This window comes from Bos taurus, chromosome 5 (genome assembly GCF_002263795.3).
Source record: "Bos taurus isolate L1 Dominette 01449 registration number 42190680 breed Hereford chromosome 5, ARS-UCD2.0, whole genome shotgun sequence".
Taxonomy (NCBI): Eukaryota; Metazoa; Chordata; class Mammalia; order Artiodactyla; family Bovidae; genus Bos; species Bos taurus.
The window spans coordinates 100779677-100805224 of record NC_037332.1 but is presented as its reverse complement, the minus strand read 5'-3'; the positions used below and the strand labels follow the sequence as shown (position 1 = coordinate 100805224).

At 39.5% G+C, this 25548-nt stretch overlaps 1 protein-coding gene across 2 annotated transcripts in view; it reads right to left on the bottom strand.

The window, feature by feature from the left end:
- The window catches only part of LOC506828 (pregnancy zone protein), a 57318-nt gene that overhangs the window by 7626 nt on the left and 24144 nt on the right, over nt 1-25548 (bottom strand). For both annotated transcript variants that reach the window (XM_024992660.2, XM_024992661.2), the window contains 16 exons: nt 23797-23860; nt 19703-19845; nt 18992-19141; nt 15980-16144; nt 14329-14422; nt 12580-12766; nt 11971-12199; nt 11323-11449; nt 11000-11121; nt 10365-10416; nt 4391-4474; nt 3676-3852; nt 3297-3384; nt 2337-2493; nt 1878-1952; nt 983-1160 (listed from right to left, as the gene is read on the bottom strand). In XM_024992660.2, the coding sequence (XP_024848428.1) occupies nt 983-1160; nt 1878-1952; nt 2337-2493; nt 3297-3384; nt 3676-3852; nt 4391-4474; nt 10365-10416; nt 11000-11121; nt 11323-11449; nt 11971-12199; nt 12580-12766; nt 14329-14422; nt 15980-16144; nt 18992-19141; nt 19703-19845; nt 23797-23860 (2092 nt within the window). The remainder of the gene's footprint in view (nt 1-982; nt 1161-1877; nt 1953-2336; nt 2494-3296; nt 3385-3675; nt 3853-4390; nt 4475-10364; nt 10417-10999; nt 11122-11322; nt 11450-11970; nt 12200-12579; nt 12767-14328; nt 14423-15979; nt 16145-18991; nt 19142-19702; nt 19846-23796; nt 23861-25548) is intronic.

Genomic DNA, 25548 nt, shown 5'->3' with positions numbered 1-25548 from the left:
CAGCTCACCCAGTGAATGGACATACATGAAGTGAAGTGAAAGCCTCTCAGTCGTTTCTGATTTTTTGTGACCCTATGGACTATACAGTCCATGGAATTCTCCAGGCGAGAATACTGGAGTCGGTAGCCTTTCCTTTCTTCAGGGGATCTCCCCAACCCCAGGGATTGAACCCAGGTCTCCCGCATTGCAGGCAGATTCTTTACCAGCTGAGCCTCCAGGGAAGCCCAAGATTACTAGAGTGGGTAGTCTTTCCTTTCTCCAGTGGATCTTCTCGACCTAGGAATTGAACCGGGGTCTCCTGCATTGTGGGCAGATTCTTTACCAACTGAGCTATCAGGGAAGCCCAGACATACATGAAGTGAAAGTATTATGTAATCACCAATAAACCTAATCTTTGCCAAGAAAGTACATTGAGGTTCCAGTAAATCACCTCGTATCTTTATTACATCCTTGTGTGATATTAGAAACTGGACTGTTTCGAGGCTTGTAATGTGTGAATTGATAAAATCATCCATGTTACCTAGAGATGTTAGGTCAGTAATAATTAATCTTCTTATAATAATAAAATGGATATAATATAATATAAGCATGATGTGAAAGTGAAAAGTGAAAGTTGTTCAGTCATTTCCAACTCTGCAACCCCATGGACTGATTATATACAGTTCATGGATTTCTCCAGGTGAGAACACTGGAGTGGGTAGCCATTCCCTTCTCCAGTGGATCTTCCCAAACCAGGGATAGAACCCAGGTCTCCTGCATTGCAGGCAGATACAAGCTGAGCCACCAGGGAAGCCCAAGAATACTGGAGTGGGTAGCCTATCCCTTCTCCAGGGGATCTTCCTGACCCAGGAATTGAACCGGGGTCTCCTGCATTGCAGGTGGATTCTTTACCAGCTGAGCTACCAGGGAAGCCCAAAATAGATGTGAATAAAATAGGGTCTCTCCCTTTGATCATTGGTGATTTTTGGAAGTCAATTCTTACCTTCTTTTACAGCCTCTTTGTGTAGTGACTCAAGCAGTTCGTTTCGTTTGGCTTGGTCTCCTGCTAGTGCGAAGGCATAGGCCAATAACGCCTTGGTATAGACAAAACTTCCTTGGGCCTCTGAGGCAGATTGCCAGGCCCTTTCCAGGCAGAAGAGAGCATTGCGGACAATTGAGTGCTATAAAGAAGATAAAGACCCTGCTTCTGTTTTCCCTTGTTCCAGCCATTTACTTATTTATTTAATTGGGGGGGGGGTGGGCAGGGAGGGTATAGCTGCTTTACAACGTGTTAGTTTCTGCTGTACAGCTAAGTGAACCAGCTCTCCGTATACATATATCCTCTCCCTTTTGGATTTCCTTCCCATTTAGATCACCACAGAGCACTGAGTAGAGTTCCCTGTGCTATACAGCAGGTTCCCATTAGTTATCTATTTTATACATAGTAGTGTGTATATGTCAATCCACATCTCCCACTTCATCCCACCTCCACCTTTCCCCTTTGGTATCCATATGTTCTCATTTTCCACATCAATCCTGTTTCTGCCTTGCACTTTTCTAGATTCCACATATATGCATTAATATATGAAATTTGTTTTTCTGTTTCTGACTTACTGAAAATGAAGGAAGACCTTAGGCTAGCTGAACCAGGCTAATGAACTGTCCCCTGGCTAGCCACAGATATAACGCCCCAATGTGCTTGCACAACACCACAGTCCTGACCAGAGGGTAATTTTCTTTGCAGCTTCCCAAGGGATCTATCATCCTTTATGCTCCAGTGAAATATACTAATATTAAATAATGTGAAAATAACAACTCATTTTCCTCAGAGATTCATAGCTCCACGAGTTTCATCCTTACATTAGAGGCAAGTACAGGTTGGGAGTGGCGGTACATACGGTGACAAGCAGCGGCATCTCCAGTAGAGCGATGGTGATATAGGCAGAGAGCGTTACCTCATCATCGACCCCACCCTGTAGGATCAGAGGCAGAGACACTCAAACACTCCAGTAGCCATCACCCAGAGTCAGCTAACTCTAACTTCCCCCTTGGTTAATCTTCACCAGAATGTATCTTTTCTAGGGCAATATTATTGTTTCCTCTGCTTCCTCCTTCACCCCCAAATTCTGAAATCTGTCCCAAATAACTTTCCCTCATTTTTAGTGACATAGTGGAGTTTTTTGGACATGCTATTTTCTTAACCATAAGAAACACCTAATTTATCGTTAGGTTTCAAAAGCTTTTGCTTCTGCTGTCCTTCTCAAAGTTATATCACCAGGACTTGAGGAATCCATAGGAGCATCACAACTCATACATTTCACTCTTCTCAGGGACCAGAACAAATTTAAAGGCATCACCTTAATAGCATTGTTTAGCAATGATCCAGAGCGCTGGAAACAACCATTTTCCTTCTGCTTCCGTGAGAGCCAGGTAAGGGAGTCTGTGATGTGCGAGTCCTCCACAAAGATGTGTGACTGGGCTTGAGAAAAAGACTTGAGCACAAATGCAGTAAGCCTGTTCAGCAAAGAAGAGAAGGAGACCTGCGGATCATCTCCTTTTGAAAGCTCACTGTGTGTCACTGCCTCCAGATAGCTTCACAGTTCCATGGAGAAAATTGGTGGCGAGATGACCCTTGAATACTGAATATACTCTTATTTGTCCAACAAACTTCTGAATCTATTTAAAAATCTCTCAACTTTATTGGTTTCTCCAGAGTTGATACTTTTTTTCTCATAAAATGTTTTTTGGAGACTCCAAGCCTTCACCCAAATTGCCATTTTCTGAATGATTTTACTACATCACAGTGTCTTTCTGTTCTTCGCCTCCTCTCCTTCTTGAATGCACAATATAGAAACTTCTTCCTCTCTCATTTCACATTGTGACACCTTATGCCTTATATTTCTGCTTGAGGGGACCCTAATTTTACTATTATCTATTGTACTATCTGCCTGCAATGCAGGAGACACAGGTTCTATCCTTGGGTCTGGAAGATCCCCTGGAGAAGGAAATGGCAACCCACTCCAGTATTCTTGCCTGGGAAATCCCATGGACAGAGAAGCCAGGTGGGCTACAGTCCATGGGGTCCCAAAAGAGTCAGACATGACTTAGCGACTAAACAACAACTGTACTATCAGAACTGTACTATCAGAACATTTCATACATGAAATGGTGAGAACTTCTGCTAGCAATGATGTGCATGTGGGTTTTAAAAGGATAACAAATTTCTACACAGTAAGTCCAGGTATCAGATAAGAGCTATTTCCAGTTATTTGAAACATCTTGGATCTACAGAGAACATATGGAAATAATTATCTTACCAAGTGTTTCCCTGACTTCTACCATCACGATCCCCAAAGGTGCTGTAAGAACCATCACTGTGCTTATAGTTCAACTGTCTTTGGTAACCTGAAGAAGAAGAATGTTTGCATAGATTTAGGAAATAACAGAGACACTGGAGAAGGAATCAGGCTTTTCCTTAAAACTCATTGAGAAATCACAGGGAAGCTACTATTTTACTACAAAGTCTCCAAGATTTGATGATGCCATTTAATTCTGTGGTTGTATTGTGAAACATCTTGTTGGATGTCACAGCAAAGGTAATTACTAAATCTTAATTGAAGGGACGTAGATTTGAGTTCAATGGAGGAGATATTTAGGAAATCAACTAATGTTTTTCCTTTGGGGGTAATCTCTCACCACTGATGAGGTAGCTGATGGCTTTGGACTTGATCTTCTCAGTGAGCTGTCCTGTCTCATTTAGATAGTTCAGAACGTAGATGTTAGGGGTGAAAAGGACCATATTCTGTTCTCCACAACCATAGGGCATCCGGAGAAGATTCTGAAGATTTTGCATTGCAGAGCCTAGTATATCACCTGAGGAATGAAATACAGAAAAAAAATTTAGAGGAACTCAGTTGATTGATGTTAGGGTAGGAAAATAAATGACTAGCTAAGTGAGAAGCCAAATCATGTATAAAGGGGAGGATCAGAAAGCATAAGAGGTGAAGAAAAACAAGAATAGAAAGAGAAATGTGGGAACAATAAAGTAGATGTTCAAAGATGGGAAAAATAGTAAAAGACCAAAATGGCAGGATATACTTTTCTGATGAGTCACACATCTGGTAAAAAAGGATTAGTTTCATCTCTAGTAGAAAGCACCATTATCTAGCCAATATCTTGAAGGTGAGAGCACAAAGAGATGACTCTCCTTACTCTTTAGAGTATATCAAGGTTTAAGATGTAGCACAGCATCGATTCAGCCCCTCTTTCCCACTAATACACAGTGTGGTTCTTGGTGCTTTCTCTCAGTCCAATGCCTAGACACAGGGACTTCATTAGGAAGTGATGATGAGACCCCATGTACTAGAGTTAAAGGGATGGACAGATGCTTCTTTTGGGATGGGAGACTCACCCAAAACTGAATATGTCGCCCTGGCAGAACCTTCAACCACATTTGAAGGAAGTTTTAATGACAACTTTTCAGATCCTCCAGTTTCTAATGAAACAAGACAAATACACATAAGGGAGGGAAAAATGAGAGAAATGTTCTAGCTCTGTTTGCATTTTTTCCCGTCTCTATGATCAAGATCCAACATCACGTTTTTATTAGTTATTATTTAATTTTTTTGATGCAATCCAAGTTTCTGCTACAGCCACAATTCATCTCACAGTGAAGTTCATATTAATCATATATATTTGTGCTAAATCTCTATAGATCTCTGTATAAGCATATACCTTGTTATACTTATTTCCTTCTTTTTATTGTTTATCTTAACTTACACTATAGCTAGTGGTTGTAAAAAAATCATATTTACTCCATAAATATGTATTAAGTGTGTGCTATGTACCAGATTCTGTATTAAGTGCAGTGATATAGCAATTTTTGGAAGACATTTCCTGACATCATAATAAGTTCATTTTGATGGGAGTAATAAAATAACAAATTTTTAGTATGCTAGATACTGATAAGTTCTATACAAAAAATAAAGCAGAGTGTTTATATGAGTGAGCTAGTGAGGCAAGGTAAACTAGGAAGTGTAGGGTGTGGGGATAAAGTTGCCATCTAAATACTCATTGATTAAAAAATCAGGTACTTCCCTGGTGGTTCAGTGGCTAAGACTCCATGCTCTCAAATCAGGGGGCCTGGGTTCAATCCCTGGTCAGGGAACTAGATCCACATGCCCCAATTAAGACCTGGTATAGCCAAAATCAGAAAGGAACAGGGAATGTTAGGTCTGTGAATTAAGGTAAATCAGAAATGGTCAAACAGGAGATGACAAGAGTCAACATTGACATTTTAGGAATCAATGAATTAAAATGGACTGGAATGGGCAAATTTAATTCAGATGACCATTGTATCTACTACTGTGGGCAAGAATCCCTTAGAAGAAATGGAGTAGCCTTCATAGTCAACAAGAGTCCAAAATGCAGTACTTGGGTGCAATCTCAAAAATAACAGAATGATCTCTGTTCATTTCCAAGGGAAGCCATTCAGTATTACAGTAATCCAAGTCTATGCCCCAATCAGTAATGCTGAGGAAGCAGAAGTTGAATGGTTCTCTGAAGACCTACCTACTAACACTCAATAAAGATGTCTTTTTCATCATAGGGGACTAGAATACAAAAGTAGGAAGTCAAGAGATACCTGGAGTAACAGGCAAATTTGGCCTTGGAGTACAAAATGAAGCAGGACAAAGGCTAAGTTTTGCCAAGAAATTGCACTGGTCATAAAAAACACCCTCTTCCAACAACACAAGAGAAGACTCTACACATGGACATCACCAGATGGTCAATGCCGAAATCAGATTGATTATATTATTTGCAGCCAAAGATGAAGAAGCTCTATATAGTCAGCAAAATAAGACCAGGAGCTGACTGTGGTTCAGATCATGAACTCTTTATTGCAAAATTCAGACTTAAATTGAAGAAAGTAGGGAAAGCCACTAGACCATTCAGGTATGATATAATTCCTTATAATTATACAGTGGAACTGACAAATAAATTCCAGGGATTAGATCTGATAGACAGAGTGCCTGAAGAACTATGGACAGAGGTTTGTGACATTGTACAGGAGACAGGGAGCAAGACCATCCCTAAGAAAAAGAAATGCAAAAAGGCAAGATGGCTGTCTGAGGAGGCCTTACAAATAGCTGAGAAAAGAAGCAAAAGACAAAGGAGAAAATGAAAGCTATACCCATTTGAATACAGAGTTCCAAAGAATAGCAAGGAGAGATAAGAAAGCCTTCCTCAGTGATCAATGCAAAGAAATAGAGGAAAACAACAGAACGGGAAAGATTAAAGATCTCTTCAAGAAAATTACAAGGGAACATTTCATGGAAAGATGGGCACAATAAAAGACAGAAATGGTATGGACCTAACAGAAGCAGAAGATATTAAGAAAAGATGGCAAGAATACACAGAAGAACTATACAAAAAAGATCTTCATGACCCAACTGCAATGGTGTGATCACTGACCTAGAGCCAGACATCCTGGAATGTGAAGTCAAGTGGGCCTTAGGAAGCATCACTGTGAACAAAGCTAGTAGAGGTAATGCAATTCCAGTTGAGCTATTTCAGATCGTAAAAGATGATGCTGTGAAAGTGCTGCACTGAATATGCTAGAAAATTTAGAAAACTCAGTAGTGGCCACAGGACTGGAAAAGGCCAGTTTTCACTCCAATCCCAAAGAAAAGCAGTGCCAATGAATGTTCAAACTACTGCACAATTGCACTCATCTCACACACTAGCAAAGTAATGCTCCAAATTCTCCAAGCCAGGCTTCAACAGTACATGAACCATGAGCTTCACATCTTCAAGCTGGATTTAGAAAAGGGAGAGGAACCGGAGGTCAAATTGTCAACATCTATTCTATCATTGAAAAAGCAAGAGAATACCAGAAAAATATCTACTTCTGCTTTATTAATTATGCCACAATCTTTGACTGTGGGATCACAACAAACTGTGGAAAATTCTGAAAGAGATGGGAATACCAGACCACCTTACCTGCCTCTTGAGAAATATCTATGCAGGTCAAGAAGCAACAGTTTGAACTGGACATGGAAGAACAGACTGGTTCCAAATTGGGAAAGGAGTATGTCAAGGCTGAAAATTGTCACCCTGCTTATATGCAGAGTACATCATGCAAAATGCTGGGCTGGATGAAACACTACTTGGAATCAATATTGCAGGGAGAACTATCAATAACCTCAGATACGCAGATGACACCACCCTTATGGCAGAAAATGAAGAAGAATTAAACAGCCTCTTGATGAAAGTGAAAAGGGAGAGTGAAAAAGCTGGCTTAAAACTCAACATTCAAAAAACAAAGATCATGGTATCTGGTCCCGTCACTTCATGGCAAATAGATGGGCAAACAATGGAGACAGTGAGACACTTTATATTTTTGGGCTCCAAAATCACTGCAGATGGTGGCCGCAGCCCTGAAATTAAAAGGCACTTGCTCTTTGGAAGAAAAACTAAGACCAACCTAGGCAGCATATTAAAAAGCAGAGACATTACTTTGCCAGTAAAGGTCTGTCTAGTCAAAGCTATAGTTTTTTCAGTAGTCATGTATGGATGTGAGAGTTGGACCATAAAGAAAGCTGAGTGCCGAAGAATTGATGGTTTTGAACTTTGGTGTTGGAGAAAAGCCTTGAGAGTCCCTTGGACTGCAAGGAGATCCAACCAGTCCATGCTAAAGGAAATCAGTCCTGAATATTCATTGGAAGGAGTGATGCCGAAGCTGAAACTGCAATACTTTGGCCAACTGATGCAAAGAACTGACTTGTTCAAAAAGACCCTGATGCTAGGAACGATTGAAGGCAGGAGGAGAAGGGGATGACAGAGGATGAGATGGTTGGATGGCATCACCGACTCAATGGACATGAGTTTGAGCAAACTCTGGGAGTTGGTGATGGACAGGGAAGCCTGGTAGGCTGCAGTCCATGGGGTCACAAAGAGTCAGACATGACTGAGTGACTGAACTGAACTGAATAGCCAAAATAAATAAATATATAAATAGTTTTAAAAAATCATAAGTGATGAAGACTAAGTAAATCAGGGAGTAAAAAAGCAACAGTTAGAACTGGACATGGAACAACAGACTGGTTCCAAATAGGAAAAGGAGTACATCAAGGCTGTATATTGTCACCCTGCTTATTTAACTTAAATGCAGAGTACATCATGAGAAATGCTGGACTGGAAGAAACACAAACTGGAATCAAGATTGCTGGGAGAAATATCAATAACCTCAGATATGCATATGACACCACCCTTATGGCAGAAAGTGAAGAGTAACTAAAAAGCCTCCTGATGAAAGTGAAAGTGGAAAGTGAAAAAGTTGGCTTAAAGCTCAACATTCAGAAAATGAAGATCATGGCATCTGGTCCCATCACTTCATGGGAAATAGACGGGGAAACGGTGGAAACAGTGTCAGACTTTATTTTTCTGGGCTCCAAAATTACTGCAGATGGTGACTGCAGCCATGAAATTAAAAGACGCTTACTTCTTGGAAGGAAAGTTATGACCAACCTAGATAGCATATTGAAAAGCAGAGACATTACTTTGTCAACAAAGGTTCGTCTAGTCAAGGCTATGGTTTTTCCTGTGGTCATGTATGGATGTGAGAGTTGGACTGTGAAGAAGGCTGAGCTCCAAAGAATTGATGCTTTTGAAGTGTGGTGTTGGAGAAGACTCTTGAGAGTCCCTTGGACTGCAAGGAGATCCAACCAGTCCATTCTGAAGGAGATCAGCCCTGGGGTTTCTTTGGAAGGAATGATGCTAAAGCTGAAACTCCAGTACTTTGGCCACCTCATGCGAAGAGTTGACTCATTGGAAAAGAGTATGATGCTGGGAGGGATTGGGGGCAGGAGGAGAAGGGGACGACAGAGGAAGAGATGGCTGGATGGCATCACTGACTTGATGGACGTGAGTCTGAGTGAACTCCGGGATTTGGTGATGGACAGGAAGGCCTGGCATGCTGCAATTCATGGGGTCGCAAAGAGTCGAACATGACTGAGCAACTGATCTGATCTGATCTGATATGAAGGGAAGAGACTTGCTGGAAGAAGGAACAAAACATGAAAAGACACCAAAGATGATAGCATGCTGGATGTGTTCCAAGATCAGATTAGGAGACCAGTGTGATTAGACTAGGAAGAGCAGGGTGAGTGGAGGACAGGGTAAGAAGGTATGAAGTCTCAAGGGTAGAAAGGCTTTGTAGGTGAGGTTGGAGACATGCTCTAACTTTGAGGGACATGGGAGACTCTTGGAAGATTCTGAACAGAGGAGGGACATGGTGTGAAATATGCTTTGCAATGATTCTCTTGCTATAGAAGAACAAGGGAAGATGACCAGGAGACCAGGTAGGAGGTGGCTGAGATGATCCAAGAGAGAAAGGTCTAGAGCAGGAGTGGACATGATGAGAAGTGGGAAAATTCTGAATAATATTTAAAGGTAGAAACAACTAGATTTGGAATTGAATGGGTGTGGAGTAAAAGAGAAAGAATATAATTAAAGGACAACTCCAAAATTTTTATCTCCAGCAAGCAGAAGAATAGGATTTCCATCACAGCAGCAGCATCTGAGATGAAGAAAACTGTAGGAGAAGCAGCGAGTCCTGCAGGGGTTCAGTTTTGAGGAAGCTAGTTTTGAGAAACCTCTTAGACCTCCAAGCCTGCAAGTGGAGATGATAAGTGAACAGTTGAATACATGAGTCTCAGTTCAGGAAAGAGGTATGGACCAAAGATATATACATTTTGTCATCTCTGGTACAAAGTTATTAAAGTTCTGTGACTAGCTGAGATTATTAGGGGATACTTAAATAGAGAAGAGAGGCCATTTGTACACTAAGCATTGTTCTCAAGATGATTTTAGATAGGGCAGAGTTGAACATTTTAATAGTCATTTTCTAAATGAATGGATGAAAATTTAGATGGTAATTTTAAGGGTTCATTAAAGATTGTTTTTCTCTATATGTTAGTGACCTAAAATTCTTCAAATAATTTGTTTAAACAAAAACATGAATACACTTAAACTATTAACTGAATAACCAAGAATACCAGTGCCACAAAGATATTTCAATATTTGGAAAATTGTGTAGGAAGAAGTTTGGGAAGCAAGGTGTATTGGAAAGAATCCTGTCCGATAGTCATCAGCTTTAGTCCTCATTATTGGCCAAGAATTTTTAGGTGAATCTCTTTAACTTTTCGATGCCCTCATCAGGAAAAGATTGTTCTCCATCAAATGTTCTTTGATTTGCACATGGGATAATATACGTCTTTCCTTTTTTTTTTTCCACCAGAGAAAACGTGCCTCCAAGGGCATTTCACATCATATACTTTGGCAAGTGGCTTAACATAAAAATTTTATCTATTTCTGACACTTACCTGATGCACAGAGAAGTGTGTTGAAAGTTTCTTCTCTTTCTATTCCTTCAGGCTTTGTATTGAAAGAAGAAAATTAAGAAGAAAAGTTATCTGTATACATATGGAATCTAGAAAAATGGTACTGATGACCCTATTTACAGGGAAGGAATAGAGAACAAACTTGTGGATACAGGGAGGAAGGAGAGGGTGGGGCGAATTGAGAGAGTAGTTTTGACATATATATATATTACTGTGTGTGAAATAGATAGCTAGTGAGAAGCTGCTGTATAAGCATAGGGAGCTCAGCTCAGTGCTCTGTAATGACTTAGAGGGATGGGATTTGGGAGGTGAGTGGAAGGGAGGATTCAGAAGGAGGGGATACATGTATACATATAGCTGATTCACACTGTTGTACAGTAGAAGCTAATACAACATTGTAAAGCAATTATTCTTCAATTAAAAAATGAATTAAAAAAAAGAGAAGTTATAATGTATCCGAGAAGAAGCAATCACTTTAGAAGAGAAAATGTTAGTGAAAGCTTGAGTTGTGGACATATTCATATTCATGGGAATGAAATGTCACTGCCACATACATGTTAGATAATGCGATTTCCATAATAAAGCTTCTGAGACTCAGAGAGATTAGACCTTCATACCTCAACTAGTAAAGGCTTGATAACGGTGTCCTTCTGTCCAATTTCTGGGAAGTGAGGCACCTTATTGCCACATAGTTCCTGAGACCGCAAGGCTTCTGCAGTAGCTGTGAAATTCACCTCTCCTGGGGAATAAAATTCTTAAGGAGTTAAACAGTGATCCTATATTGAATGGTTTCTTCTTTTTAAGCCTCTCCAATATATATAATTGTTTTCCTTCCATTGATCATTGTCAAAAGAGGAGAGAAAAGCATGCATCTGAGTGGGAGTGGAAAGCAATCATTACAACAAAAGAAGTAGGATTTGTGAACACCATTATCACTCACCCAGTGACTTTGGGGTCACAGCCCAGGACACGGTTCTCTGCTTGTTTCCACAGACACACTGAGATTCTTCATTCTTCTCTACTGGGATGGCCAAGAAGGCAGAAGAGGCCTCCAGCTGTATGCTCACCTGTCCCCCATTCCCACCCACAAGTTGGACAAAGAACACAGGGAAAAGGTCAGTAATGGGGTGTCAGGGCGGGGGGAGGGAAAGACGCTTAAAGGGACAATGCATACTAATGAGAGGCTTTGAGAAGCTGTTCAGTCAAGGTAAATCCTGTCAGTATTTTGTAGTTTAGATGTTTGCCATAAGGACATTGAAAAACTGATGGGAATCAGGATAAATACTCAGGATTTAGGCTTGTGCCAACACAAGGAAGAAATATTTTTCTTTTGTTAGAGTGAAAAAATAATCAGGTGGGAGTAATATCTGAATTCAGGAATACACAAACAGAATACAGTCCTGGATGACTATAACCTTACCACCTTGGATCTGCTGGGGAGCTTTGTTCTTAGCACCTATTCTAGTCCAAAATTAGGCCACATCGTATTCAATTATGATTTACTAGGAGATGACCTGGGAGAGATTTAGGAAATGCATGGTGTGTTCCTTCCTCCTAGCTTCACTTACATCCAGACAAGTGCCCTTACCCGAATGCAATGGGACAGATAGTTGAACACAGTGGCTTTGAGTGTGAAGGCTTCTCCTCGAACCACAGAATAGGGAAGAGTGAGTTCCAGGAAGAAGGGCTGGAAGGCTGTGAGAGAGATGGTGGGTGAGAGTCCAAGCCCTGCTGTTCCAGACAAGCAGAGGGCACTGGCCTTCCACTCCGTGATGGTGTCAGGGACCTTGATTGCCAACTCATGTTTGCCCCACATACTAGAGAGGGGAAAAAAGAAGACGAGAGTAAATGAATTCCTTTTCTTAAAAGCATGGACCACAGCTGACTCTAGAGCATGACACTTTAGAAACCCAGTGTGATAAATGCTAAACTCGATATAAAGTTTGGTGCTCCTAGAGAGGTTTCTGATTTTTTTTTTTTTTTCTTTTTAGGGTCAAGGGTGGCTTTCTATTGTTTTATCTCAGGACCAAATTAGAAAAACAAAATTGCATTGTTTAGCTATGAGATAAATGAACTATGAATCTACACATCTATCAGAAAAGAGTGGGGCAGAACAGAAAGGACTGGGAGCCCTACGATTACACCAGAATCGTAGAGGAGGATTCAAATTCTCAGTTCCAAGCAGCACACAACTTACTCGAGTGGTATCAACTCCCAGATCCAGGTCTCAGGGAAATACTTCCGGATTGTTTCTTTCACTTTCATGGCTGAAGAGTCTTCTCTCGAACTCGATGGATAAACTCCCCTTGCATCTATACCTGCTAGAGGAGTGGCCATTCCATGTATGGGGCCTGGTAGGCTTCGTGAACTTGCTAGACCTGGAGCTGTGGAGAGACAACAAGAGGGCTTAATGTAAGCCTGAGTTTTATCATCAATTTCTCAGAGCTGCCTTATGTATCAAGTAGAACAAGACCACATGCTCAGGGAATGTCTTTTATTAGAACAATTTACCCTACCACCTTCGTACTTTGTTTACTCATCTATTTGTCTTATTGGAAGGTTAATCCTGCTGCTTCATCAAATAGTTTAGAGGCAAATGTATTTTTCTCTAGAAATGAAAACAAATGTAACTCTCCCTAAGCTGATTTTTCAACTGGTGAAAGGAAGAATAAAGAGTAGTTTAACACCCCTATACCGCTCAGATGGTAAAGAATCCGCCTGCAATGTGGGAGACCTGAGTTTGATCCCTGGGTCGGGAAGACCCCCTGGAGGAGGGCACGGCAACCCACTCCAGTATTCTTGCCTGGAAAATCCCCATGGACAGAGGAGCCTGGCAGGCTACAGTCTATGGGGTCGCAAAGAGTCAGACATGACTAAGTGACTAAGAACAGCACAGCACATACTGCTTATGGGCTTCCCGGGTGTCACTAGTGGTAAAGAACCTGCCTGCCAATGTAGGAACCATAAGAGACATGAGTTCAATCCCTGGGTCAGGAAGATCCCGTGGAGGCGGGCATGGCAACCCACTTCAATATTCAAGAATTCCATGGACAGAGGAGCCTGGCAGGCTACAGTTTATAGGCTCACAGAGTTGGACACGACTGAAGCGACGTAGCTCAGCACACAGCACAGGGGGAAACAGGATTTGTAGGCATCTCAGCATGGCTAGAGAAATGTCTCTGTTAGCAGCAGAAGAGAAAATAGAATCTTTTTGACTTTTCCTCTTTTCTATGTATACTTGAGATACACAAGGAGACTAACAGTATGTCTTCCAAAAGCTGAATTATTTTATTCTATTATTCAATTTGTCAGAATCACTGATTTCCATAAAAGAACGACAGAGGCAAATAATATCCATGTAATCGTTCACATTTCTCAGATCCCTTGCAGGTAGGGCACTGTGATTTGTGCCACTTCCACAGCTGGCTGTAAAGTCATGTGCATATCTACTCCTTCTCCCCCAAGATAGTAACCTTGAAAGGCATGCTGGAGATGGAGTCACAAGAGGAAAGCTGAATGAATCTCCTTGACAATGATTGGTCAGTGTTCTGACCAATGGAGGTGTTTTGAACAGCTCCTGGCCTCACAAGAAGTTTTTGTGAGAGCATTAAAATAAACTGTTAGGTGCTTAGACTCTGAGATGTGGGGGTTTGTTTGCTAAGATGGTATAATTTATCTTATCTTGACTAATTCAGATACTGAAGGCACAGTAGATAAAGAGGATTTAAAGTACCAAGACTGTATTTAATTTTGATCAGAGAGAGATAGAGAAATTATAATGTTTCATTTTTTTTTTCTAGAGAAAAAAGTTGTTTGAGGAAATTTTACCAAGAAATTGCTGCAGAGTCATAACAGTCAGTACTTAAAAAAATGGCTTTTTATCCCAACCTAGCAAAACGTTACTTTTCTTCTATTATTTTAGCGGATAAATAACTTTCACCCTTACCTCCATAGTTCATAGACATTCCTGGATATGGAAGCGGCTGACAAAAATGTGGCTTGTGGATTTTTGAGTTGGTAAAAATATTTAATCCTACAGACTGGAAGAAAAATAATTATTAAAGCATATTGGCAATCCAGTCTGGAGACTGGGATATTTTCTTACATCTGTATTATATACCCTTAGTATTATACATAGAACTCATAGGATTATCGTGAAAATTCCACCCAATGGAGAAGAGAGGTATTTTATAAAAATGAAAATGGGGTCACAGAGAGTTCAGATCATCCAGTTGATGAATGGGAGTTGGGATTAGAATCTACTTCTGATTCCTATTTCTGAATTTTGTCTCCTATATGCTTAGTGCCCCTTTAATTATCTTTTGCCTCCAAGAAACTGAGTGTTTTAGCTTTGGATGTTTTTCTTCTCTTCCTCCCCCTGCCTCAAACCACACATTAACTTTGTTGCAGAGAATAGTTTTCCGTTTCTTTTCATTTGAAATTGTAGGGTTGCATATTGGAGATTTTTCTTCATAGTCATTATACTTTGCTTTGTTTTTATTGGGAAATATGCCTTTGCCTGAATATCTGTGTTCAACTCATCCCTTTTGTGATTTATCCTTTCGTTTTTTTCTTTCTCAGTTTTAAGTATACTGAAAGTCTGCATGCAAAACACCCATTCAGACATCCACAGTAGCTTGATTCCTTGATTCCTGCTACAGACTTCCTCTTCAATATTAGTCACAGTTAAATACTACTTGCTGTGCTCTAGAGTGCTCGGGAAGCTGTGGGACTCTGAGGCACCGTTGTCAGTGGTGCCAGTGGTATGGAACAGGGAGAAAGAAGTCAGAAAGAAACATTTAACAGTTAATAAAGAGCCTTCTTTTTCTCCCTCCACCACCAACTGATTCCGGAGGCTCCAGAAAAGGGAGGTTTAAACTGCTCTCAGCTAAGCTGCAGACCTCCACAGCAGTAGGACACATGGCTTCCTCAAGGTATAGCGAGTGTTTTCAGTCCTTTTTGGTGGAGCTAAGATTTAATCTCACAACCCGGAAAAACTTCCCTTTCATAATTCTGCCTAACTGCAGTTAAAGATACACATTTGCTCTAATGTACCTAAGGCATGCTAATGTTTCTACTCCAAGTTTTGCAAATTCTTCTCTATGAACAGCTACTTTCAATTCACCTGAAATTTTACTGCACTGAAACTGTTGGCCGCAGTATTTTACTTTATGTATTCAGTCATTTGCTGATTCATTTATTGTGAAATGACTGTTACAGTGGTTGCCAACAGAGTATTCACTTTTTTTAAGGATGTCAGAGGCTCTGTGGAAATGTTTGCTTTGTTTTTCTCACATATTGGAACCTCTGAGAATCACTGAGAGGATATATGATGGTGACAACTAGCTTTGGGATCAACTTGGTTAAAGTTGTGGGCCCTAAAAGTATACCCCTTGCTCTTAAAGTGCCAGAGAAATTCATGACTGACTGTCTGTGTGTGTACAAAGTTCTCCATGCCTCTGACCTTTCAATATTTTTCTGTTAATCATAGCTTTGTCTTTTGGTGGTTGAGAGGAAGATCAGATTCTAGAGCTCTTCTCCATCTTGATGATGAGGTAGAGATCAATTTAGGTTGTGTTTTTAGGAAAAGGAATTACCTCAAAGATACTGTAAGCATCGTCATCACTGATGAACTGCTTTGGAATGTAAATGATTCCATTGTGAGTTATGTCTTCCGCGTTGATGCATTTTTCCCTATCTTCGTTCATGGGGCCTCTATATCCCATGCTAAAGATTTTCTTTACCGATAGCAAATTATACACCTGCAAAGTAGAACAAAGGAAAAACTGTTATTTATTTTATAAAGTGAGATAATGTTCAATCTGGAGTTTAAGAGATCTTGGTGTTTATTTAACACTCCCATAGCAACATTGTAAAACATGACACAGAAATCATGGAGCGATATCAAAGGTTATGGATCCCAATCCTGTTGTTGTATGAAAGAAAATAATGTATAAAGAAATCAAATTCATTGATGAAAGACTCAGAGGTCATTTAGCTTGAGTAAGTCTAAAACTCAAGTTTCTTTGTCTCCCAGCCCAAATGCCTACTTTTTTTTTTGAATTTATCTTTTGAATTTTATTTATACTTATTGGTATATAATTGCTTTACAATGTGGTGTTAGCTTCTGCTATACAACAAAGCAAATCAGCTATATATATACATGTATCCCCTCCCTCTTGGAACATCCTCCCACCTCACGTCCCATCCCACCTCTCTAGGTCATAGCAGAGCACCAAGCTGGGCTTCCTCTGCTTTACAATAGGTTCCTGCTAACCATCTATTTTACACATGGTAATGTATATATGTCAGTCCTAATTTCCCAATTTGTCCCACTTTCCCCTTCCCCACCCTGTGTCTATATGTCATTCTCTCTATCTTCGTCTCTATTCCTGCCCTGGAAATAAGTTCATCAGTTCCATTTGTCCAGATTCTACATATATGTGTTAAGATATTTGGTTTTCTCTTTCTGACATACTGCACTCTGTTTGACAGACCCTAGGTCCAACTTTTAAAAGAAAGCAAAAAGAGAGTACAGAGAAGCATTATGAAACAATAGAAGTCCTTCATATCCATCACCTAGAAACAACCTCTGTAAATACTTAATATATTTCCTTTTCCCACTTTATGTGATTACATTCTTACCAAGTGTTTTTTTTTTTTTTTTTTCCCCACTCTACTGCTTTAGGACCAAGTTTAACTCAGGAGGAAACTAGATGCAAACGTAACCTAGAAATAAATTCATTCTAGTTAAGTTTTTGCCTAGTGCGTGCATGCTAAGTTGTTTCAGTGGTGTCGGATTCTTTGTGACCCTATGGACTGTAGCCCACCAGGCTCTTCTGTCCATGGGATTCTCCAGGCAAGAATACTGGAGTGGGTTGCTGTGCCCTCCTCCAGGGGATCTTCCCATTCCAGGGATAGAAGCCGCATCTCTTATGTCTTCTATATTGGCAGGCAGGTTCTTTACCTGGGAAGCCTCATCATAAGGCCACCTGCTCAGTCGTACAGTATTCAGGCTGTTAAAGACACACTGACTCCATGTGGACCTGTTGTCATCTCTTATCTAAGCTGCTACCATAGCCTCCTATTTCCGCGCTTTCATTCTTGCTCCCATACTCTGAACAGCAAACAGGATCTTCATAACTAGGTAAATCTAAATCGTTGCTCTCCTGCTTTAAACTCCTCACTGATATATCACTGCCTTTGCTGTCAATTCAATTCCTGGGTCAGGAGGATCCCCTGGAGAAGGAAATGGCAACCCACTCCAGTACTCTTGCTTGGAAAATCCCATGGACGGAGGATCCTGGTAGGCTACAGTCCATGGGATCACAAAAGAGTTAGACATGACTGAGCCACTTCACTTTCGCGTTTCACTTTGCTGTCAATGCCTAATTCCACTCCAAGTTCACAGTCCTCCTCATGATCTTCCTGACTTTTCATTCCACCTACTGCCTCTACCATCCTTTTCTCTCACCACTTTATGTAAGGTCATTACCATTTCCTTTGGAAACACTGTTGTTCTGGCCTCAGGACTTTCATGCTGCTTTCATTCTTTGCATTCCCTGCCCCTGCCCCTGTTATCTGACGATGCAAGAAGATATCCCCAATCACTACATTAAAACTTGTTCAACTGTTTTCTTCATCTCAACATCCTGTTTATTCCTTAAATGATACTTACCAACACTTAGAACTACTATATGTTGATATGTTTTTGTTGCTTGCTTGCTTAACACATGAGACAATGAATCTAAAATGGTCAAAGACCACATCTATTTTTCACCATTAGAACTCTTATTCTCAGAGCACTATGCTGTAGTCAAGATGCCATGGATATTTGTTAAATAAATAAATGGACAATGAAGACTGTAAAACTACTGAACTCTTACAAGTTTTTCATTATAAGAAACGTCTTTTTTTTTTTTTTTTTAGCTGTGCTGCGCAGCATATGGGATCTTAATTCCCGGAGCAGGGATCTGAGATCCCCGCAGTAGAAGCAGAGTCTGATCTATGGGACCACCAGGGAAGTCCCAAGAAACATGTTTAAAAGACAAGTTTGATTGGAATCTCTTTTGTCCATACTTAAAACAAATAAGTGCCTGGACTTTGGAGAAGATTTAAAAATTTGACATTTCACATACTATCTGGAATTGTAGTGTGTTAGACATAGCATTGAATAAAATTTGGTTCAAGTTCTACCTTTAAAATATATTTTTTGGTGCATTGTTTCTATAGTTGCTTAATCTAACTCTGCTGTGTTTTCTTAGTTCATAAAATGAAGGTAATAATGCTCTCCTTAAGGAATTATTCATTTCTTTACTCATTAAAAAGGTGTTGAGCATCTTTTACATGTGAGGACTGTGTAAGGCACAGGTGAGCAAGACTGCTCAGTCTTTGATACATTGTAGCAGACAATGAAGTGAGATTATCTGTGGAAAGCATCTTGTGCAATGTCTTTTTCAGAAACAAGTAGAATTCAAACTCTTATGTGACTTAGTGCACTATTCCTGACACTCTAAAGAACTTGTCCTTTGCAGGTATAATTTTCAGCTTCCAGAAATGGTCATATCATGTGTGCATTTTCTGATATCCAAGACTGAGATGGGACTCACTGACTGAGGTGAGAACTCAGCTTCAGGCTTCATTAGTAGGACACTCTTGTCCACGGCTCGGAGGCCACAGAGAGAGTAAGGAGCGGCTGTGATCTTCAGGCTGGTGTTTGAGGCTGGGAGGCCTTGGGCTGAGGAGAAGCTCAGATTTACCTGTAAGGAGGATATAATTATAGCAATGAATTTTCCAATTGTTTCAATCTTAAGACACTCTTCTACCCCAGGCTTCCCATGTGGTGCTAGTGATCAAGAATCTACCTGCAATGCAGGTAAGAGATTCGGGTTTGATCCCTGGACCAGAAAGATCCCCTGGAGGAGGGCATGGCAACCCACTCCAGTATTCATGCCTGGAGAATCCCATGGACAGAGGAGCCTTGTGGGCTATGGTCCATAGGGTCACAAAGAGTTGGATATGAGTGAAGCAATTTAGCACACAGCACACACCCCAGGAAAGTCCCTAGAATATATTTTGAATTCCTCATGAATTTTCAGATAAAATAAGAGACTTGCAAGAAATCGTGCCAATGGCCACCTGCTTTGAACTTCTCCATTAGACTGCTCAGGTTTTGTTATCATTCTCTGCTGTTAGAGATCCTTTGGCAGAAAGTTTTAGAAGTACTACCTGACAGTCTTTTAATGAACATAAGTTCCTTATTTTCCATGCTTCAAAAAGAGGCGATGAAGAAAAGGACTGGGCTTAAACAAAACACCCACCTTATTGGCAAAACAGTTTTCAATGTCGAGCTCCTCAGTATCTGCGATAACTTCTCCATTAGGTAAAATGGTATAAACAAGTAACTGGGCTATAGGAGCAATGTCCGATTCCACTCGGAAGGAGAAGGAAAATACCCCTTTTACTACAAAGTAAAGAAAGTTCAAGATAATAGATTAGGAAGAGGGAAGAGCTTCAGTTTTATAAAGAGGAGCCTCTCAAATTATTTTACTTATTTACATGTGGAGTGTACTAAAGTTACAAAAAGACATGCCTTTATGCCATTGTGCTTGCAGTGAAAGTGAAAGTGTTAGTTTCTCAGTCATGTCTGACTATGTGACTCCGTGGAGTGTAGCCCTCCAGGCTCCTCTGTCCAAGGAATTCTTCAGGCAAGACTACTGGAGTGGGTTGCCATTCCCTTTTCCAGGGGATTTTCCCCACCTAGGGATCGAACGTGGATCTCCTGCATTGCAGGCAGATTCTATACAGTAGTATTCAGTAAACATATGCTGAACCACTGATATTAATATTTTCCTTAAAGATGTAGATTACATTGTTAATTTCCTCTGCTTAAGAAGGAAAGAACATTTAGTAAGTCTCTATTTTCAAAAAAAAAAAAAAGACATTAAGAAGTCAAGAGAGAAGAACTTCTAGACATCTTTAATGATCTCTATGATCAAGTCAGCACAAGTTTTGTCATATGAATGTGCTTAGTCGCTCAGTCATGTCCAGGAAAGCCTGTCATATGCATGAGGGGAAGTCAAAGAATGCTACACAATCTTTACCTTCTGGCCATTTACAATAGAGCAGAGATACAGGTTCAATTGGTAAAGAATTGGCCTGCAATGTAGGAGACCCTGGTTCAATTCATGGGTCGGGAAGATTTCCTGGAGAAGGGATAGGCTACCCACTCCAGTATTCTTGGGCATCCCTAGTGGCTCAACTGGTAAAGAATCTGCCTGCAATGTGGGAGACCTGGGTTCAACCCCTGAGTTGGGAAGACACCCTGAATGAGGGCATGACAACCCATTCCAGTACTCTTGCCTGGAGAATCTCCATGGACAGAGGAACCTGGCAGGCTACAGTCCCTGGGATTGAAAAGAATCGGACATGACTGAGTGACAAAGCACAAGCACAGGTACACATAATCATGTACAAAATATAGTATGCCTCTGATTTTTATAATGCATCTATTTTAGTTGTTTTCTGTGTGAATTACATAGTGTTTAATTCACGCACCTTTAATCTTGTTCTGTCTGATCTTTGTAGCTTAAATTTATTTTAAAGCTGTTGTCCTATACATCTATAGAATATTTGAGGGCAACTTGTGGCAAAATACACAAAACAGCAGGGTTAAAATAAATGTGAACTAGTGGCTGATTCATGTTATTGTATGGCAGAAACCAGTACACCATTGTAAAGCAATTATCCTCCAATTAAAAATAAATTTAGAAAATGAATTAGTAAAAAAAAATTGAAGTAGTAAAACTAAAACCACATGGAATTGAATTTCTGAAGCAGGGTTAAACATAAGCAGGAATTAATTATTAAGAGGCCATAACGAATGATTAAACAATAGAGTACTTAAATATAACAGTTTCCCAGAAATCCAAGACAAATGGAAAAACAACCATTTACATAGCTATTGTTAAAATAAAGTATGCTTTATCTTACGGAAAGAGACACTTCCTTCTCCCCATTTCACCTCTCAAGATACTTATGTAGGATTTGCCTGGAGGGTCCCATGGACAGAGGAGCCTGGTGGGCTGCAGTCCATAGGGTCACTGGGAGTCAGACGCGACTGAGTGACTTCACTTTTACTTTTCACTTTCATGCATTGGAGAAGGAAATGGCAACCCACTCAAGTCTTCTTGCCTGGAGAATCCCAGGGACGGGGGAGCCTGGTGGGCTGCCTTCTATGGAGTCACACAGAGTCAGACACGACTGAAGCGATTTAGCTGTAGCAGCAGTGAAAGTTAAAGTCTCTCAGTTATGTCTGACTCTCTGCGACCCCATGGACTATACAGTTTATGAAATTCTCCAGGCCAGAATACTGAGAGGGTAGCTTTTCCCTTCTCTAGGGGATTTTCCTAACCCAGGGATCAAACTTAGGTCTCCTGCATTGCAGGCAGATTCTTTACCAGCTGAGCCACAAGGGAAGCAGGAACTAATTTTGAAGAAATTTCCTCATGAGGAAATTTGGTTTTTGATACGCTATTGGGAACAAACTTACCTGCTCTAGAAAAACCAATATAATGTTCAGTCCCATAAAAATCCATGATAAATGGAAAATTAGAGGGACTGTTCCATATTTGAGTACCTGAATTAAATTTTTTTAAGCAATAAAAAAATTTAGTAAGAGAGATTTTTATCTAGATAAGACATTTTATGGACCTAAGGAGAATCTATGGTGAGCAGGGTTTAGAGTGGTATGTCTTCATTATGGCCTTGGTTGTCTCATGCTGCTGGGAAAATGGATAGACTAGAAAAAAAAAGCTTTCATACAGTTAGTAGAAATTTAATAACAAATGAATTTGAAATTCAAAGAATCACAAGATTTTAAGCACAATCTAAAAGTCATGATTAATTATAAAGGTCTTTTTAATCCAGCTTTTTATGATTAGTTCAACAAAGGTGGTGAATAGTAGAGTTAGGAGATTAAATAAAAATCAATCTTCATTTGGAAAGTTTTGAAGAATGTTGAAGTGCAATGCTGGCTTTATGTTGTGTTGAACTGCTTGAATAAAAAGAGATAAAGGACCACTAGAGAAATAGAGCGAAAATTCTTGGCACAGTAGTTTATCTTAAGCAAGTTGAGACTTTTTTTTTTGGCTAGCAATTTTTCTACTTTACAAAATAAAGAAATAGTACTTAGTTCTAAGTTCTTCCATTAGAATTTTTAATAAAGCATGGGATTTATTTAAACACATAAGCAGAAGAGTGTACAAAAAATATAGCATCTTGAGGGCAATGACCATGTTTTATTAATGTTTTTATGCAAAGCTCCTATTATGAGCTATATCAAGATAGAAAGATAGACTCTCTTGAAGTATAGTTTTAATGGGGAAACTTTTTTCCCAAAAAATTTAACAGTTGTAAATCATAAAGAAATATCTTAACTTTCATTTATGAATTAGTTTAAAAATATGTATTGCATACCCACTGTGTGTCAGGTACTATTGTGAGAAATGGTGTGTCAAAAATAAAAGACAAATATGTTCTAATCTTTATAATATGTATTCTTTATTTTTCTTGAAAATATTCACTCACCTTGGGTGAATGGACTTTTTAATCTTTCCAAATATGCTTTTGTTAATAAAAATTGCTTTAGTAAACTGATAGCCTATAATTCAAATGAACAGGAAAAAAGGGACGCTACTTATGAGATTTAGTCTGGGGATATGTAACAAAGAGACTGAACATACGTATCTTTGGTAATAGAGTCTTTCTTGAAAAGTTAATTAACAGATATCAATGGATATTTATGATTCAAGAAAACCCAGAAGGAAAGTATGATCTAAAAGAGAGAGGCAGGAATACAAGTGAGAGCCTTGAAGATGGTGTGTTGCTAGCATTTAAGACAGAAGAGGCCATAAACTGAGGAACGCAGGTCTTTAGAAGCCGCAAAAGGTGAGGAAACAGGTAATCCTCTAGAGTTCCAGAAGGAATTTCATTCTGCTGACACCTTGATGTTAGCCCAGTAAGACTTCTTTCTACAGAACTACAAGATAGTAAATTTGTGTGGTTTTTAGCCAGCCAGCTTCCTACAGAAGCAATAAGAAACTAATACAAAATCATACAGAGTAAAATATTTCTTTGGTGATTATTTTCATTTTTCAGTTATTTTCTGAATTAAAAAAATTTAATAATAAAATGAATATATTTTACTTTAGAAATAAAATTTAAAATATAGAAACACTATAAAAAGGATTTTAAAAAGTACTAAAATGAATCTAGTATTCTTATTTTTAAAATTAGCTTCCCCATCTTTGGTTGATGGAAGAAAGTTGGTAGCCATTTGCTCTGATGTAAGAAATAGCTAAAGTGTTTAGGGCAATTTAAGAGAAAAAAAATAAGAAATCCTGAAAATACTTACACTCTCCTTGTTTAATGGATAACACATGGGTTTCTGATTGAGCGATGCTTCCTCTTGCTTTGATCTGAAGACAGAGGGAAATACGTTTATTATCATTTTAAAGGGTAGTCATTAAACTTACATATTTATAATATACAAATAACATATTTATAATTTACAAACAACAAGAATCTTACTACTTCAACCCCAAAGTTACTTTTGTTTACTAAATTTCTCTTCCAATATTTTCCAATTTGTGTAGTTTAAGTAATAAACTTCAAACAATATACTTTAAATAACAAACATGTAATTTTACAATGTTTTAGAATTTTCTTACTATTTACTACTTATCTTAGATATTGATATTTTAAATTTACATATTCTTTCAACATTTATTTTAAGCATCTATTATATGCAAAGCAATATATAGTGAAGGGAGGTATAAAATATTGGAGAAGGCAATGGCACCCCACTCCAGTACTCTTGCTTGGAAAATCCCATGGACAGAGGAGCCTGTTAGGCTGCAATCCATGGGGTCGCTAAGAGTCGGACACGATTGAGTGACTTCACTTTCACTTTTCGCTTTCATGCATTGGAGAAGGAAATGGCAACCCACTCCAGTGTTCTTGCTGGAGAATCCCAGGGACGGGGGAGCCTGGTGGGCTGCCGTCTCTGGGGTCGCACAGAGTTGGACATGACTGAAGTGACTTAGCATAGCATAGCATTATCTATTGCTGCCTTTATTTAAAAAAAAAAAAAACAGAAAAAAATTAAAAGTACTTACACTCTCCATGTGTCTGGTACTGAACTAAATAATTTTAAGATTTTTCTTTTTTTCTGGCAATAACTCTAAGTTGTTATTATTCAGTTGCTCAGTTGTGTCTGACTATTTGCAACCCCACGAACTGCAGCACACCGGGCTTCCCTGTCCTTCACCATCTCACAGAGTTTGCTCAAACTCACGTCCATTAAGTCGATGATGCCATCCAACCATCTCATCCTCTGTTGCCCTCTTTTCCTCCTGCCCTCAGTCTTTCCCAGCATCAAGGTTTTTTGCAATGAGTCAGCTCTTTGCATCAGGTGGCCAAAGTATAGGAGCCTCAGCTTCAGCATCAGTCTTTCCAATCAATATTCAGGGTTGATTTCCTTTAGGACTGACCAATCTGATCTCCATGCTGTCTAAGGGACTTTTCAAGAGTCTTCTCTAGCACCATAGCTAGAAGGCATCAATTCATTGGCGCTTAGCTTTCTTTATGGTCCACCTCTCAAATCCGTACATGACTACTGGAAAAACTAGAGCTTTGACTATATGCACCTTTGTAGGCAAAGTGATGTCTCTGCTTTTTAATACACGGTCTAAGTTTGTCATAGCTTTTCTTCCAGGAGCAAGCGTCTTTTAATTTCATGGCTGCAGTCACCATCTGCAGTGATTTTGGAGCCCAAGAAAATAAAGCCTGTCACTGTTTCCATTATTTCCCCATCTATTTGCCATGAAGTGATGGGACTGGATGCCATGATTTTAGTTTTTTGAATGTTGAGTTTTAAGCCAGCTTTTTCACTCTCCTCTTTCAGCTTCATCAAGAGGTTCTTTAGTTTCTCTTTGCTTTCTTCCATTAGGGTAGTGTCATTTGCATATCTGAGGTTGTTGATATTTCTCTCAACAATCTTGATTCCAGCTTGTACTTCATCCATGCTGGCACTTCACATGATGCACTCTGCATAGAAGTTAAATGAGCAGGGTGACAATATACGGCCTTGACATACTCTTTTTCC